This window comes from Anabrus simplex, chromosome 2, assembly GCF_040414725.1.
Source record: "Anabrus simplex isolate iqAnaSimp1 chromosome 2, ASM4041472v1, whole genome shotgun sequence".
NCBI lineage: Eukaryota > Metazoa > Arthropoda > Insecta > Orthoptera > Tettigoniidae > Anabrus > Anabrus simplex.
Genome location: NC_090266.1, coordinates 1,224,043,755 through 1,224,058,171, shown reverse-complemented (window position 1 = coordinate 1,224,058,171; position 14,417 = coordinate 1,224,043,755). Strand labels below are relative to the sequence as shown.

The 14,417-nt window shown below is 38.9% G+C and overlaps 1 protein-coding gene across 1 annotated transcript in view; it reads right to left on the bottom strand.

Moving 5' to 3' along the window:
• Positions 1–14,417, bottom strand: part of Ptpmeg (protein tyrosine phosphatase Meg) — a 502,744-nt gene that overhangs the window by 446,376 nt on the left and 41,951 nt on the right. The window contains exons 3-5 of the mRNA XM_067142262.2: positions 11,086–11,272; positions 4,423–4,551; positions 4,302–4,344 (exon numbers count right to left, since the gene is read on the bottom strand). Coding sequence (XP_066998363.2) covers positions 4,302–4,344; positions 4,423–4,551; positions 11,086–11,235 — 322 coding nt within the window. The 5' untranslated portion in view covers positions 11,236–11,272. The remainder of the gene's footprint in view (positions 1–4,301; positions 4,345–4,422; positions 4,552–11,085; positions 11,273–14,417) is intronic.

The window sequence follows — 14,417 nt, the reverse complement described above, 5'->3', positions numbered from 1 at the left end:
GAACTGCTTTTATTTTTCAACATAGTCTCCCTGTAGACTAATGCATTTGGTCCAGCGATGTTCCATTGCCTTGATCCCATCTCGAAAATGAGATTCCTCCAGGCCTGCAAAATACCTCTCCAATTCGGCTGTCAGTTCTTCCCTTGTAGAAAATCTCCGTCCACCGAGGAAAATTTTCAGCTTGGGGAATAGATGAAAGTCTGATGGTGCCAAATCAGGTGAATAAGGTGGATGTGGCAACAATTCGTACCCCAGTTCATGAAGTTTTGCCAAGGCAATAACACTTGTGTGCGGCGGAGCATAGTCCTGATGAAAGATGACCTTCTTCCTTGCCAAACCAGGCCTTGTTTCGCGTATCTTTTCCTGTAGTTGGTCTAGGAGGTTTGCATAGTATTGCCCCGTAATTGTTTGGCCAGTAGGAAGATAATCTATCAGCAGAATGCCTTTTGCATCTCAGAAAACTGAGGCCCTGACCTTTCCGGCCGAACGCACTGCCTTGCTTTCTTTGGTGGTGGTGAATCAGCATGTTTCCACTGCTTTGACTGCTGTTTTGTCTCTGGGGTATAGTAGTGGACCCAAGTTTCATCTGTAGTCACAAACTGGCGCAAAAAACCTTGTTGGTTGCACTGAAAACGGGCCAGATTTTGTTCGGACATTTCCAATCTGGTGCGTTTATTGTCCAATGTCAAGAGCCGCGGCACCCATCTTGCGGATAATTTTTTCATACCCAATTCTTCGGTTAAAATATACCCGTTCAGAAGACATCCCTACAGCTTCAGCAATCTCCCGCACTTTCAGTCGACGATCCTCCATGACCATTTTATGCACTTTTGCAATAAATTCTGGGGTCGTAACACTTTTTGGCCGTCCACTACGCGGATCATCATCCAAGCTCTCCCGACCAAATTTAAACACGCTGGTCCACTTGGAAACAGTTGAAAATGAAGGAGCAGAGTCCCCAGCGTGTTCTGAAAGTCGGCATGAATTTCCTTTGCTTTCATACCTTTCTTTACAAAGTATTTAATCACTGCTCGAATCTGTTTTTTTCCATTGTCACAAATCACTACGTGGGAACAACAAAGAGTCGTCACTACCACACTCCTGCAGCTAGAGCACTGACGCGCCATGTGTTCACTCGCAAAGGATGTGTGATTACTGTGCGGGAACCTCGTTGCTCTGGCGCTGACATCTAGCGGAGATTCCGAGAACTTCTCAAACCGTCCTCGTATAAAGTAAATTATCCCAAATTTAGACATTCAAGATGATTCAGGCTGATTCAGGGCATGTACATTCGTCTCTTTACCAAAGTGAAAGCTAGTTCAGGAGTCTCTAAGTTTTCCTGTTGAAGTCTGTGTGCAACAGTCCATGTGTAATATTACAGTAATGTGTATCTGTCATTAGCCTGTGGGTAGCACCTCTTCCCTTTAGTGTGATGCACTTCTCTCTAGCGCTACCAGATGGCCTCTGGATGTCCCCTGGCTGCTACGGTGTGTGTGGGGGTGTGAGGCAGGGCGTGAGTGAGGGGGGGTAGCTCTGGACATGAGGGACAGAGATGTTATGTTTGCTTGAGTGTTAGTGGCAGCATAGCCCTGCATTGTGCAGCTTAGTCCAGCATGTATTGATTGTTCACATGACAATGTTTAATACAGATTCTCAAGTTTACCGTTGTTTATATTATCCCTTGTCGCATCCCGTGAGAGAACCCGCCTCATGACAATACAGTCCACTTCACAATACTGAAATATTTTCAAGTTTATTCAGTCCAATTCTGTTCAAATTTGTCATTTGACACAACAGCTGATGCCAGATCTATCGTGAATCTTTCTATTTAAAGACGATACAATTCTGGTTGATGAAACATGTCAAGAGGTCGAGGCAGCTTTAGAACAATGGAGAGGTTCAATTATCTCAGCTCTGTCATTACTGACAATCCCTTAGTAAATGATGATGTCAAGGATCTCATCAATGTTCACTGGATGAAATGGCAATTGCCGACATGTGGCTTATGTGACAGACAAGATGCCCATAATGATTAAAGTGAAAGTGGAGGCAAGCAAGAGTTTGAAAGGGGTGTTGTGAATATACCTAGCAAAAACAATCTAGAATGAGAATGAAAAAGGTGTAAGTACTACAGAATACCGTATAATCCCAAATACCACCCACACTATTTCCCCCAAAATATTGGTTCTAAATCTTGGGTGTGGGTCGTATTCAAGCCGTTCATTCTTGTAAACATTTACTACATTTACATGGAGTATTGAAATAGATTTTAATACAGTTACCATACTCGATATACCACACGTAAATGGGCATTCAGGTCTTATTGTGTTTTAGTTGCCTTCTAGAAAACAAGATCGATTTTTTCTCAATACAGTTAAAGTGGCATGTAAACGAGAAATGTAAGGTAATGAAATATGGTAAATCAAAGAACATGGGTAAATATGCGGTAAATATGAGAGCCGCTACTGTGGATGCTCAGTCGTCATTTTTTTCACAAGTGCTGCTGGCATGCTTGGTGTACGAATAGCTGATCTTGCAGCATATCGTACTTTGCGAGGGTCGAGAATGTTGGTTACAGAAGTCTACCTCGCTCACATTCGAGTTCCATATCTGTCCCGTGAAAGTGCTGTCTCGATAGTAAGCGATGGATTCAAAACGACCACTGGGATCATTTACTGTGCATGAGAAACTTAAAGTTGAAAGCAAAGCTGTAATATACGGAAATTGTGCCATTGGCAGAAAGTACGATATTGATGAATCGTGTATTCGTGATTGGCGGAAGAAGGAAAAACTTCTAAAAAGTAACGGCGATCGCAGAGCGCTCAGCGGGCGGAGTGCAGTGTTACTGGAAATTGAAGAACGACTCCACAAATTTGTGATAGGAAAACATGAGTTAGGATGTGGTGTTTCTAGTGAAATGTGTCAATTGAAAGCACTAGAGATCTCAAAAGAACTCAAAACACAAGGTTTTACTGCAAGCCGTGGATTGATCCATAACTTTTATCGGAGAAAGGGATAATGCGTTCGGAGACGTACGTCTATTTCACAATGTCTCCCTGGGGCATATGAAGAAAAATTAACAGTCTTTCAGCGTCACATTATTCATTTGAGAAAGAAAAATTCTTATTTGCTGTCGCAAATTGGGAATGCTGACCGGACACCTGTCTATTTTTAAATGCCGTTGGAAAATACAGTGGATACGAAGGGTTCTAAAAGTGTAACCATCAGAACAGGTGGTAACAAAAAGCAACACTGCACGGTAATGTTGTGCGTATTAGCGGATGGAACCAAACTCCCTCCACATGTGGTTCTGAAAAGGAAAACACTTCCAAAAGGATACTTGCCATCCGGTGTTACTGTTAGAACACATGAGTCCGGCTGGATGGACAGTGCATTAGTTGAGGACTGGGTGAAGTGCGTTTGGCAACGTCGCCCGGGAGCCAAACAACGAAACATGCTTGTGTTGGACAGTTACCGAGGACATACAACTGACGCTGTAAAAGATATGATGAGGAAAGGAAAAACCACTCTTGTGATAATTTCTGGAGGACTCGCTCCTATTCTACAGCCGTTGGATGTGTGCGAGAATCCGGCCTTTCAAAACTGCAATGAAACAGTTGTACACCAAATGGATGTCTGATGGTGATCACGCATTAACACCAACCAGACGAATGAAGAGGCCTGAAGTGGGACTAATATGCAGCTGGATCAAGACCGCATGGGCGCGCATTCCCAACGATCAAATGTCCAAAAGCTTTAAGAAATGTGGAATTTCAAATTCAGTCGACGGTAGTGAGGATGACTATTTGTGGAAAGATGCCAGCGACGAACATTCCTATGGTGAAACTTCAGATGACTACGGTGAATTGTGAATGATCTGAGTATTGGACCGATTTTATTTATGATTTTTGTGATTATTTTATTTATTGTAAGCTGTTTGAATTTATATTTCTGGTATATTTGAAGAAAATTAAATAGGTATACAAGTTATTTGATTTTTTGTTTTCTTCCGTATTTTGCTGTCTCAATCTTAGTGTGCAGGTCTTATTCGGTGGCAGGTGGTATTCGGGATTATACGGTATCTCAATTAACAAAGAACAATATAGTTAAATTAAGATAATGCCTTTGCCAAGAGGATGATTTACTTTCTTCATTCCTCTTCAATTCATTATAAAGAATGTACTCTTCAAAAGGACCATCAGTTACCAAAATATGAAGAAGAGAATTAAATTTAAAGAAAGCATATACATTGAGAATGAGAATATAGCAACAAAAGAAAAAGATGGAAGTGGAATACTCACTTCTGACTTGCTTCTTGACGGGTTTTGTAGGGTCAAGCCAACGCTGCAAAATGAACATTCCATATGAATAAAAGTGTATTTCACCTTATTATACATCAATTCCACCAATATTGATACATACCATGAGATCAGAGTTGGTAGCTGATGGAACAACTCCATTGTCAGAAAATTGTAAGCCAAAATAATCTTTCTCAATCAGCTCAAGATGCTGGAAAACTTGTTCCAAAAGAACGCTACCCTTGGCTCGTTTCTGAAAGAAAAAATAACTCTGTAAGTAGGTAAATGAACATTAATACAACACATGTAGTAAATACTTTATCACCTAATAATCTAGAAATATAGCCACCCATTTAGACAAAAAGAGTGACTGCATGGGTGGCTCTATTTGTAGAAAATAAAACTCAGAGAATGAAAGTAGGTGAACCATTATCTGATCCAGTAATCATTAAGAGGGGAATTCCTCAAGGCAGTATTATTGCACCTATATATGTATATAAATGATATGAGTAAAGAACTGGAATCAGAGATAAGACTATGCGAATGATGTAACAAATAAGTTAAAAGACTGTGAGCTACTGCAAAAAAAAAAAAAAAAAAGAAGAAGAAGAAGACCTTAACAATGTTGTGAGATAGACAGCAGGCAATGTTATGATCAGTTTCACTAAGAGGAAAAGTCCTCTCATTTTAAATTACTGCACTGATGGGTAGAAAGTTCCTTAACTGGCAGGGTAGGAGAGGTAGTGGTATACAATTTCTAATCACTAGATTGCATATCAGGAACCTGGCTTCAATTGCAAACCTCTCCGTAGTGTTCACATGGAGTGAGGGCAAATGGTGCTGTGGATGGTGATTTGTCCATCAGATGGCGAAATTAAGCCTTCAGCAGACCCCCATGGTTGTATTCGACAGGAATAGGCTATCTGGCAACACTGGGTTTCACATCATCATCATCATCATCATCATCATCATCATCATTCTTCACCACACACCAAGACGGTCCAGTAATCCAAGGGCATCAACTAGAAAGACCCGCACCTCTCTGGAGGCCACACATCTATCAAGTTAACCATGCATTAATAAAATTAATATCAGCATTTGTGAAGCACAGCCTTGCTGACTTCCTGCAACAACTTTAATCCATGACTCAAAACAGCAAACACCCCAAATAGAGTTCCAGTGATCCCAGTAAGTTAGAACTTTAACAAACTCCACTAGAGCTAGGGTGAACACGATAGCAATTCCTCTCCTAGTTGTCATCACCATCGTCATCATTTACCCTTTTCCAGCTGACAATGGGTGGGAGCAAATATGGTTCCTCTCCACATTGTCCTATCTCTCCATCAGTCCACATCCAAAACTGTGCTCCAGTCCACATTTCTTTGTCCTATGCTGTTCAGCACAGAGTCCATCTGGCATAATCTTGGTTTCCTGATCTTCTCTTCCCTGTCAACTGACTCTCCAGTGCTTGTCTTGGCAATCTTTCTTCTTTCATCCGCTTGACATGTCCAAGCAATCTCAATCTGTTCCGTTCCAGTTTGTCATGTAGTGTTTGCTACAGTAATAGAGTAGACCGTACAGCCAGCGATTCTGCGCCGAATGTCTGGCAGTGAGAAATAACTCGACCCCCTAAGAAGATCAACAGCTTCCGGCGGATGAGTTTTCTTAGGTGGGGTGATGGTCTCCTCAGTGTAGGAAATGACACTGGAACCTGTTAAGCAGCATCTTTCCCCACGTTAGGAGTGGCTGGAGAAGGGGTCTCTCCATGTTAGGAGCAGCCCCATCACCTGCTGGCAGCGCTCTAAAATGCCTTTGGGAGTGGCAAATCCATCGAAGTAAGAGCCTAAAATGAGTGCAAATATAGCGTGTCCTCGGAAAATTCTAGCGCATTCCCTGCAGGCAATGAGCAGTTCTTCAGATACTGGAGGAGCGGTAACAAGTGGGCAACCAGTATCACAATATATCACAATATATATGTATTCTCCTGGTATTACTCTGGTATAATGTAAGAATTTAAAATTTACTCAACAAAGTCCTTTGATTAAAAATAACCGTTTTCTATTAATGATGATCACTTTTATTTTACTTTGCAGAACACAGGTGAAAAATCGCTTGGAATTGCACTAAGTTTATTCAGACATGTTTCGACTAGTTATGAGGCATCCTCATGATGATTATGATGATAATGCTTGTTGTTTAAAGGGGCCTAACATCTAGGTCATCGCCTCCTAATGGTACGAAATGAGACCAAACATAATTAAAATAATAATAAAAATAATTAAAAGTCCAAAATCCTCCACTCACCAGAATTCAAAACATGAGGCCGAAGAATGAATGGATGGATATGAATTTAAAACAATCAGTGGATCTGACCCACAATGACTCACAGTCACAGAAACTGATGTAAAAGAATAGTATTACTGACCAAGGGACTGATTCTATAGCATAATACTGAATCGATGATGCTTATAGTCTAAAGGAGTCATAAGTCATAATGGTACCGATCGCTAGGAATGTAGAACCATGGTATTTGTCATGTTGCGGTACTAATCAAAATTAGTGTCGACTAGCGGTATTCCACACATTATGGTACTACTCACAGGTAATGAAATTCATGGTGTTTTGCACATTGCGACGCCATTTACAGGCAACGCAAACCTATGGTGTTCATCACATGCGTGTACTAACCACAGGAACTCGCACTATCCTGTGGTGTTCCTCATATAGTGGGTACTAATCATACGCAAGCCAGAACCATGGTGTCGCTCCTAAAGTGGTACTAATCACAGGTACTGTAAAAGCCGGCAACGCACTCTGTTGCTGCTAATCATAAACTTATTTCGTACCTAACATAGTGTTACTATTGCAAGCTGTCCACTTCATGGCCGTATCGATGAGTATAATCAACAAATTAATCTAAAAAGCCACCTAATCGATACTTTATTTCTTTCGCCTTTGGCAAACTTAAAAATACATTAACAAACACAGTACATGTTTCGACCACTTAGTGGTCATTTCATCTGTATATAAAAAATCTTAGATGATAACATTTATAAGCAAGCACATTGGATCTTAAAACTATATCCCATGGGAGTTTGTTAATGTATTTTTAAGTTTGCCAAAGGCAATAGAAATAAAGTATCGATTAGGTGGCTTTTTAGATTAATTTGTTGATAGTGTTACTACGCATTAGTAAAAGCGACTCATGGTGTTCCCCGTGTGGTGGAACTAATCACAAGTAGTTTTAAGTTCTAATATAATCATCCCTTGGTCGCCCCTTTTAGTCACCTCATACGAGAGGCAGGGGATACCGTGGTTTTATTCTTCGTCTGATCCCCACCACAAGGGGTTGTGTGTGTGGTCCGCGAGAGGTATTTTATTTCCTTCAAGTCTGTCGGCAAGCAGGTTAGGACCCCCCTATCTACCACCTGGGACGCGCCACGTGGGAGTATCATCTCTCCCCCTGCTACGCTAGCGTAGTAGGTTCGTGGCGAGTCATCTTCAGTGACCTATTGTTGAACAGGAGGATAAATAAATACATACATTATCGTACATATTTTATATCGTAATATTACAGGATACACATTTGGTTCAAGCCCTGCGATAAGCTAGGGCAATTAGAATACATATTATAGAAATTGTGCAACAGTGAAATATACAACAGTGCCCTTCCACAAAGAGAGAAACCTGAAAGTCACCTTATTGATCACTCTGGGATAAAACAGTAGAAGTGCCAACAATACAACAAGAGGTTTTTATAAAGTGGTGAACATAAAAAATCATCATCACATACACTACAAAAAGAAGCTGCGCAAGTGTGAAGTATGTTCTCAGGTCAGGGACGAAATATACAACATACAATAGTGCGCCTCCACAAAGAGGGAATCGTTGATGATCACTTTCTGATCACTCGGGGAAGTAGCAAGACTGTTGTCGAATATTCATAGACATTAAGACGTTCACATGAAGCAGTGATCTTATGAGTCATCACGGAATACATAGTGAAAGGAGGACATGCACGTGTAGTAAAGTATATAATAGAGAATTTCCAACGGGGGATAAGTTCAAGAACTTAAAAGACACATCCACAAAATTCTGAGAAGCTATAGAAGAACAAAATGTGCAAGGGTATGCTTTTTCAGCATAGATAGATAGATTTATTTATTTATTTATTTACTTATTTGTTTATTTATTTAATTAATTTATTTATTTATTATTGTAATAGTTGAACTGTCAATTTGGAAAATGAAATTTATAATCTGTAACGTAATGTTAAAAGAGATGAGCAATCTGACCATGACTGCCCCCTTCCCTACCCTACAGCCAACTCAGTTTGTGATGTACCAAGCTCGATAGCTGCAGTCATTTAAGTGCAGCCAGTATCCAGTATTCGGGAGATAGTGAGTTCAAACCCCACTGTCGGCAGCCCTGAAGATGGTTTCCCGTGGTTTCCCATTTTCACACCAGGCAAATGCTGGGGCTGTACCTTAATTAAGGCCACGGCCTCTTCCTTCCCATTCCTAGCCCTTTCCTGTCCCATCGTCGCTATAAGACCTATCTGTGTCGGTGCGACATAAAGCAACTTGCAAAAAAAAAAGTTTGTGATGTGACGAATCAAAGCTTTCTAATGTTCTGCTAATGAAACAGCAGTGTGACATAGTGGCTAGAAAATGATGTGAAAAGAAAAATGAAAGAAAATACAAGATTTTTTCGAAAACAAATTGGTACATACTGTAGAGTAAAATACAGTATGAACATTTTTTTTCTAAATATGTACAGTAGGTTGGGTTTATCAAAATATTTTGTTAACATTGTGTACGTACAGTCTTCATTTATTTTCAACTAAAACATCCAAAACAAAAAGTTTAACCTCAACAAATGATATTTTAATCACTATCCAAAATGTTGGTTATCAAAAACCACCTCCCACCTCCCCCATTTTAGTGAACAGAGGTTCTACTGTATAGATGCTGCCATCTCACCTGTTTCCTTGACTAATTCCAAATAAATTATGTTATTTCGTGAATACATCATACTAAATTTATCCAAATTTAGAATTAACGCAAACCTATAAAAATGCCCAAGATTTTCCTTTTCCCCATATTCCTATTATTCTAGGTTGTGATACAGAAAGGCTCTTCTGCAGTCGTACACAATTTCCTGAATTTTTAACTCCTTCCCAATATTTCCTTTTGACTGGTACTATTATGCATTTGGTTCTGAAGATGACTGCCTAGTCTTTATTTGGTACTTATTTCTTTTCCTGTATGTAATGTTCTTTATTTGTAACATCTGTTGTTTAGTATTTTTTCTAAAACTTCCCTTTCTTTTACAATCTTAATACTAACGTTATTGGTTTTTACGTCCCACTAACTACTTTAGATGGTCTTCGGAGATGCCGAGGTGCCAGAATTGTGTCTCACAGGGGTGCTTTTACATGCCTACAAATCTACTGATACAAGGCTGACGTATTTGAGCACTTTCAAATACCCCCGAACTGAGCCAGGATCGAACCTGCCACGCTGGGATAAGGACAGCACCTCAACCGTCTGAGCTACAGAGACCAGCTCTTTTACAATCTTATTTCCCACCTTAATATAATTTTGTTCCAAAATACAGTCACAGGCCACTTCCAGCTCTAGTTTGCAATATCACACTGATTCAACTCAATGTCCTGAACTTCCTTATAACTATTTTTGGAATATCAGGCTAATCATTTCCATGAACATCTATTACTTCTTTCATTAAGGTTTCCTACGCTTATCCAGTAGAAGATCGTCTCTAAAGATGAAAGCAAATGGTCCCAATTTCATGAAGTGTAGCAACTTTGCAACAGTAAATCCCATACTGCTACAGAAATTAAATAGCTATTTCTGCTGTATTCAAAGTCTTCTTTAGTCTTCCATTTGTTAAACCAAAAACAAACCCATGGTGCATACAGGTCTGCAAAGAGGACTGCTGCTCAACCAAACTGCCAGCAGTTATTACAGGGTTAGGTGCACAGCTAGTCTGCTGCTTCTCACACCAGACAGCTCCTCAGATGGTTTCATGAGGTTGAGATAACCCCGTTCCAGTCCTCAGTTCAGGATTAAAATCCTTGGAGAGCCAGGTACTGAACCCAGGGCCCTCAGAACTTTATATTTTTTAAATATAATCAACATACACACAAATTATTCAGTTCATATTAACTCTTCAGGATCGTCACAATTACTGAATATTTACAAGCCATTAGCAAAAATGATGCTTTTGTGGGAATGTTATTTAAAACACAAATGAGATCAGATTTGTTTACATTGCTTCCCAGGACACATATAGATTGTTGTTGTTCTCTTCCAGACTCTCAGGCTACGGTTAGATGTCACACTCACTTCACAGAAAGTCTTGTCAAGGCAGTCCGGAGCTCAGATGGAATTGACTTCTTCAATACAGGTGAAGGCATGTATGGTCTTAAAACACTTCTACTTTTGGAGAAATGAACCTGTTTAAGAGAAGACCTAGTTTCTTTTCAGTACTCAACACAGGCAGCTCAGCTGCAGTATCATTACAGGACTTCACAATAAACACGCACATCTGATACAAGGCTGATGTATTTGAGCACTTTCACTACCGCTGGAGCCACTAAATATAAGAGATCAATTCTAGCTGTGATAACCTACATTATAACAAAATATAGGTAGTTTCATTCTCTATTTAGTACACACAGATGTCAGCAGTAAACTGGAGAACAAATCCCTAGTAAAGAATTACTCTCAACACCATGCAACTTACATATACATGAACAAAATACCTCAATTTGAAAACAATGCTGAGTGTCATCCAAAAACACAACCGTCACACTCAGAGTCTTAAGACGACGGTCACGGGCTAACTCTGATGCCCGCACATTATAAGTACCGCTGGAGCCACTAAATGCACGCCGAGAGACACTCTCGATCATCCTGCCCTCATCCGGCTTCACGAGGATAGACTGAAGCCTACAAGAAAGGGAATGAGGAGCATATTACTATAATGAAAAATACATCTTAACACAACAGTAACTAACACTACCCAATATTTAACACTCCACAAAGGATTATTCATGACATCCATGTATCAAAACTGTCTGCAGTAATAAAATTGAACTGTATTCAATACAAAACAAAATTCATCCATTTCAAGAACAAGAACATCAAGAGTACCAAAGTGAAGTGACTTCATTATCAGTCAAATCCAGTCATTAAGATTTTATAAGCATTATCCATCATCCGTAACTAATGGTGTGCAGTGAAAAAACAGTTTTTGAATAACTCATAATCATGGTCCAACTTATGAGTCATACTGGGATAGACATATTGTTTAGAAGCTGTGAAGAAATATTAGCAGGCAACACATGCTACACAGGGGAGAATGAAATCTAGTAGCTATCACCACACTCTTAACTGTTCAGGTGAGTGTTAACTTTTTAGCAATCCCATTTTTACTGCTAAAAGCTAAATAGATACTTATAAATTAGTGAAATACTGCTAATGTCAAAAACTCCATGGAAACTTTTAAGAGTCCAAAGTTTTGAAGTGAGATTATATACAATGACATTTTTAGAAAATAAATAATGTTTCGATTTTGACATTATGCTTGAATAGTCACTTGTGATTTAATGCTCTATCAATGAACAGTTTCACCATTACTGATTTATATCAACTCTATACAACACTGCCATTAAATTACTTGCTAAGAGTAAAATAGGTCTAAGTTATACTAGGCTTTCTATCAAATTCAACTGGTATTACTTTAAAATGAAAGAAATACTGAATTTCAAATACTGTATAACAATAAAATAGGACATTATAAGGCTGAGAGGTCAGCATCTTGGCCGAGAGTGCAGATTCCCTGCCAGGCCGAGGCATATTATTCTAAATGGATTAGTTCACTTGTGCTGTCTCCAGCATTCCTGAAACTGAGACACTGCACAAAACACTGTCCTCCACAACACAAAAACGCACAGTTTCCCATACACGACAGATGCCGTCCACCCTCAACGGAAGGTCTGCCTTCTAAAGGCTGCATCTGGCTATTAATAGCCTCAAAATAAATTATTACTATTATTATTATTATTCAGCAAAGATCTGACCCAGCAACTTAGGAATCCAAAATTTTTCAATGACTTGTGGACAGTGTTGTTTATAAGTTAACATTCCATCAAATAAAATATGTAGCTCCTGGATAACATGAACAGATTGTGCGTAGTCACTGGGATTCACAAAATAATAAAATGGTATAAATTTCCACTTCTTCACATTAACTGAAAGAGTATTCTCTAGGCACCAAGACTTGAATAATTCAAAGTTTTCTTGCAGCTCACAGCCTTGCGTCCCTAACCGCACGGCCAACTCACCCGGTATATAATATACTACCAATACCTATATACTGTTGCATAAACTGTCTAAATTGCAAACTTTCAAAACTTAGAAACAGTACAAAATGCTATCCATATTGATATTGATAAACGAAGGGAGTTGTTTGATTTTGACCGGACAAATTGCAATGAAACTTAGTAACATAATGAGCTAAGACATCCGGAACTCAATGGTGATAACCTTTCTGCCGTGAAATAACATTTTCGTACCGGTATTTATTGACAGTAAATTTTTGTTCCAGTTTTAAATGGAACGTGGCGTGTAGATGGCAGCGATTTCAATGAAACATGGTAGGATGGTCAATTAAGACATCAGAACATCGCTGCATGATTGACGTTGTTATATAGGTTATCCGCAGTGTGAAAAAATGAATCAATCTCAACAAGAATCCGAAAGATTAAGGTTATTTATAGCATGCAAGTTTATATACAAATGACGAGGATTTCATATTACATATTTCAGCCTCAATTGTAAACGACAAAGAAGTATTAAAAGCCTAATATTTTGAAATATTCATATACTGTGCATGTTAGTAAAATGGGTTTGATGAGCAAGACATTCTGTTCACGTTGTCAAAATCTAATTTTCACTCTATAGCGCACTGTTTAATGTAACTTTAAAATAGAACTATCAGTACATTTCTACAGTGCATACGCGAGGTCAATACAGCTGCAAAACACCCAGCTGTTCTTTAGCAATTACTCATAACAATGTCGTTGATTTTATGACAAAGTGAATATCAGCAATAAATTTAAGACAGGTAGATTGACAATTCATGGAAGTTTCATCGAAATCTGTCTGATCAAAACCAAATGCTTTCCTCGTAGTATTCGGCGCAAGTGAGATTTTGGTGCGATGGTTGAGAAAGAGCAGCACTCATAGAGACAGCAAATCATTGGCCGAATAACGTCATTATGCGAATCTGTTAAATGTTGTGAAACCAGTTACAGCATATTTTTTCAAGGGCGCGAGACGCCGGTTGAAACTTTTAAACAAACTTAGAAACAGTGCAATCGAAAAAGGCATGGGCAGGAAATTTTACGGCACTTACACATAAATGGGATAGCTTACACCAGGACCAAAGATTCTCGCACATTCATTCAATACCATTTGGCCAACATGTGATAGAGAGCGATAATTTTCAGACTTGTCCTTCCAGATATCAAAATGTGAATAATAATAATAATAATAATAATAATAATAATAATAATAATAATAATAATAATAATAATAGGTAATAATTTTGTGTGGTTATTTCTAGCCTGGTACAGCCCTTGTAAGGCAGACCCTCCAACGAGGATGGGGTGTCATCTGCCGTATTATTGTAGTGGAGGATAGTGTTGTGTGTGAGTTGCAGGAATGTTGAAGATTTAAGGTTAAAATCTCTGACCCGACAGCAAATCGAACCCGGGGGCCCCTGAACCAAAAAGTACCACGCTGACCATTCAACTAAGGAGCAGGACAAAGGGAATAATGAAAACCTTGAATAATTGTCATATCTTAAACATACAGTAGCTATGTTTTATTTCGGCCTTTTCCGTGATTGTGAATTAATTTTATTTATAAAATGTTAGTCGTGTTTTGTGAATAGAAAAAATGTCAATGTACAGAAAAAATCACAACTGTAGAATAGATTAAGAATAATTAAAGTAATTTAATAATTACTAAGAAAATTATTAGAATTGTATGTTGCACGGTTTTGCATATTTCTGGTTTGATTTTGAAC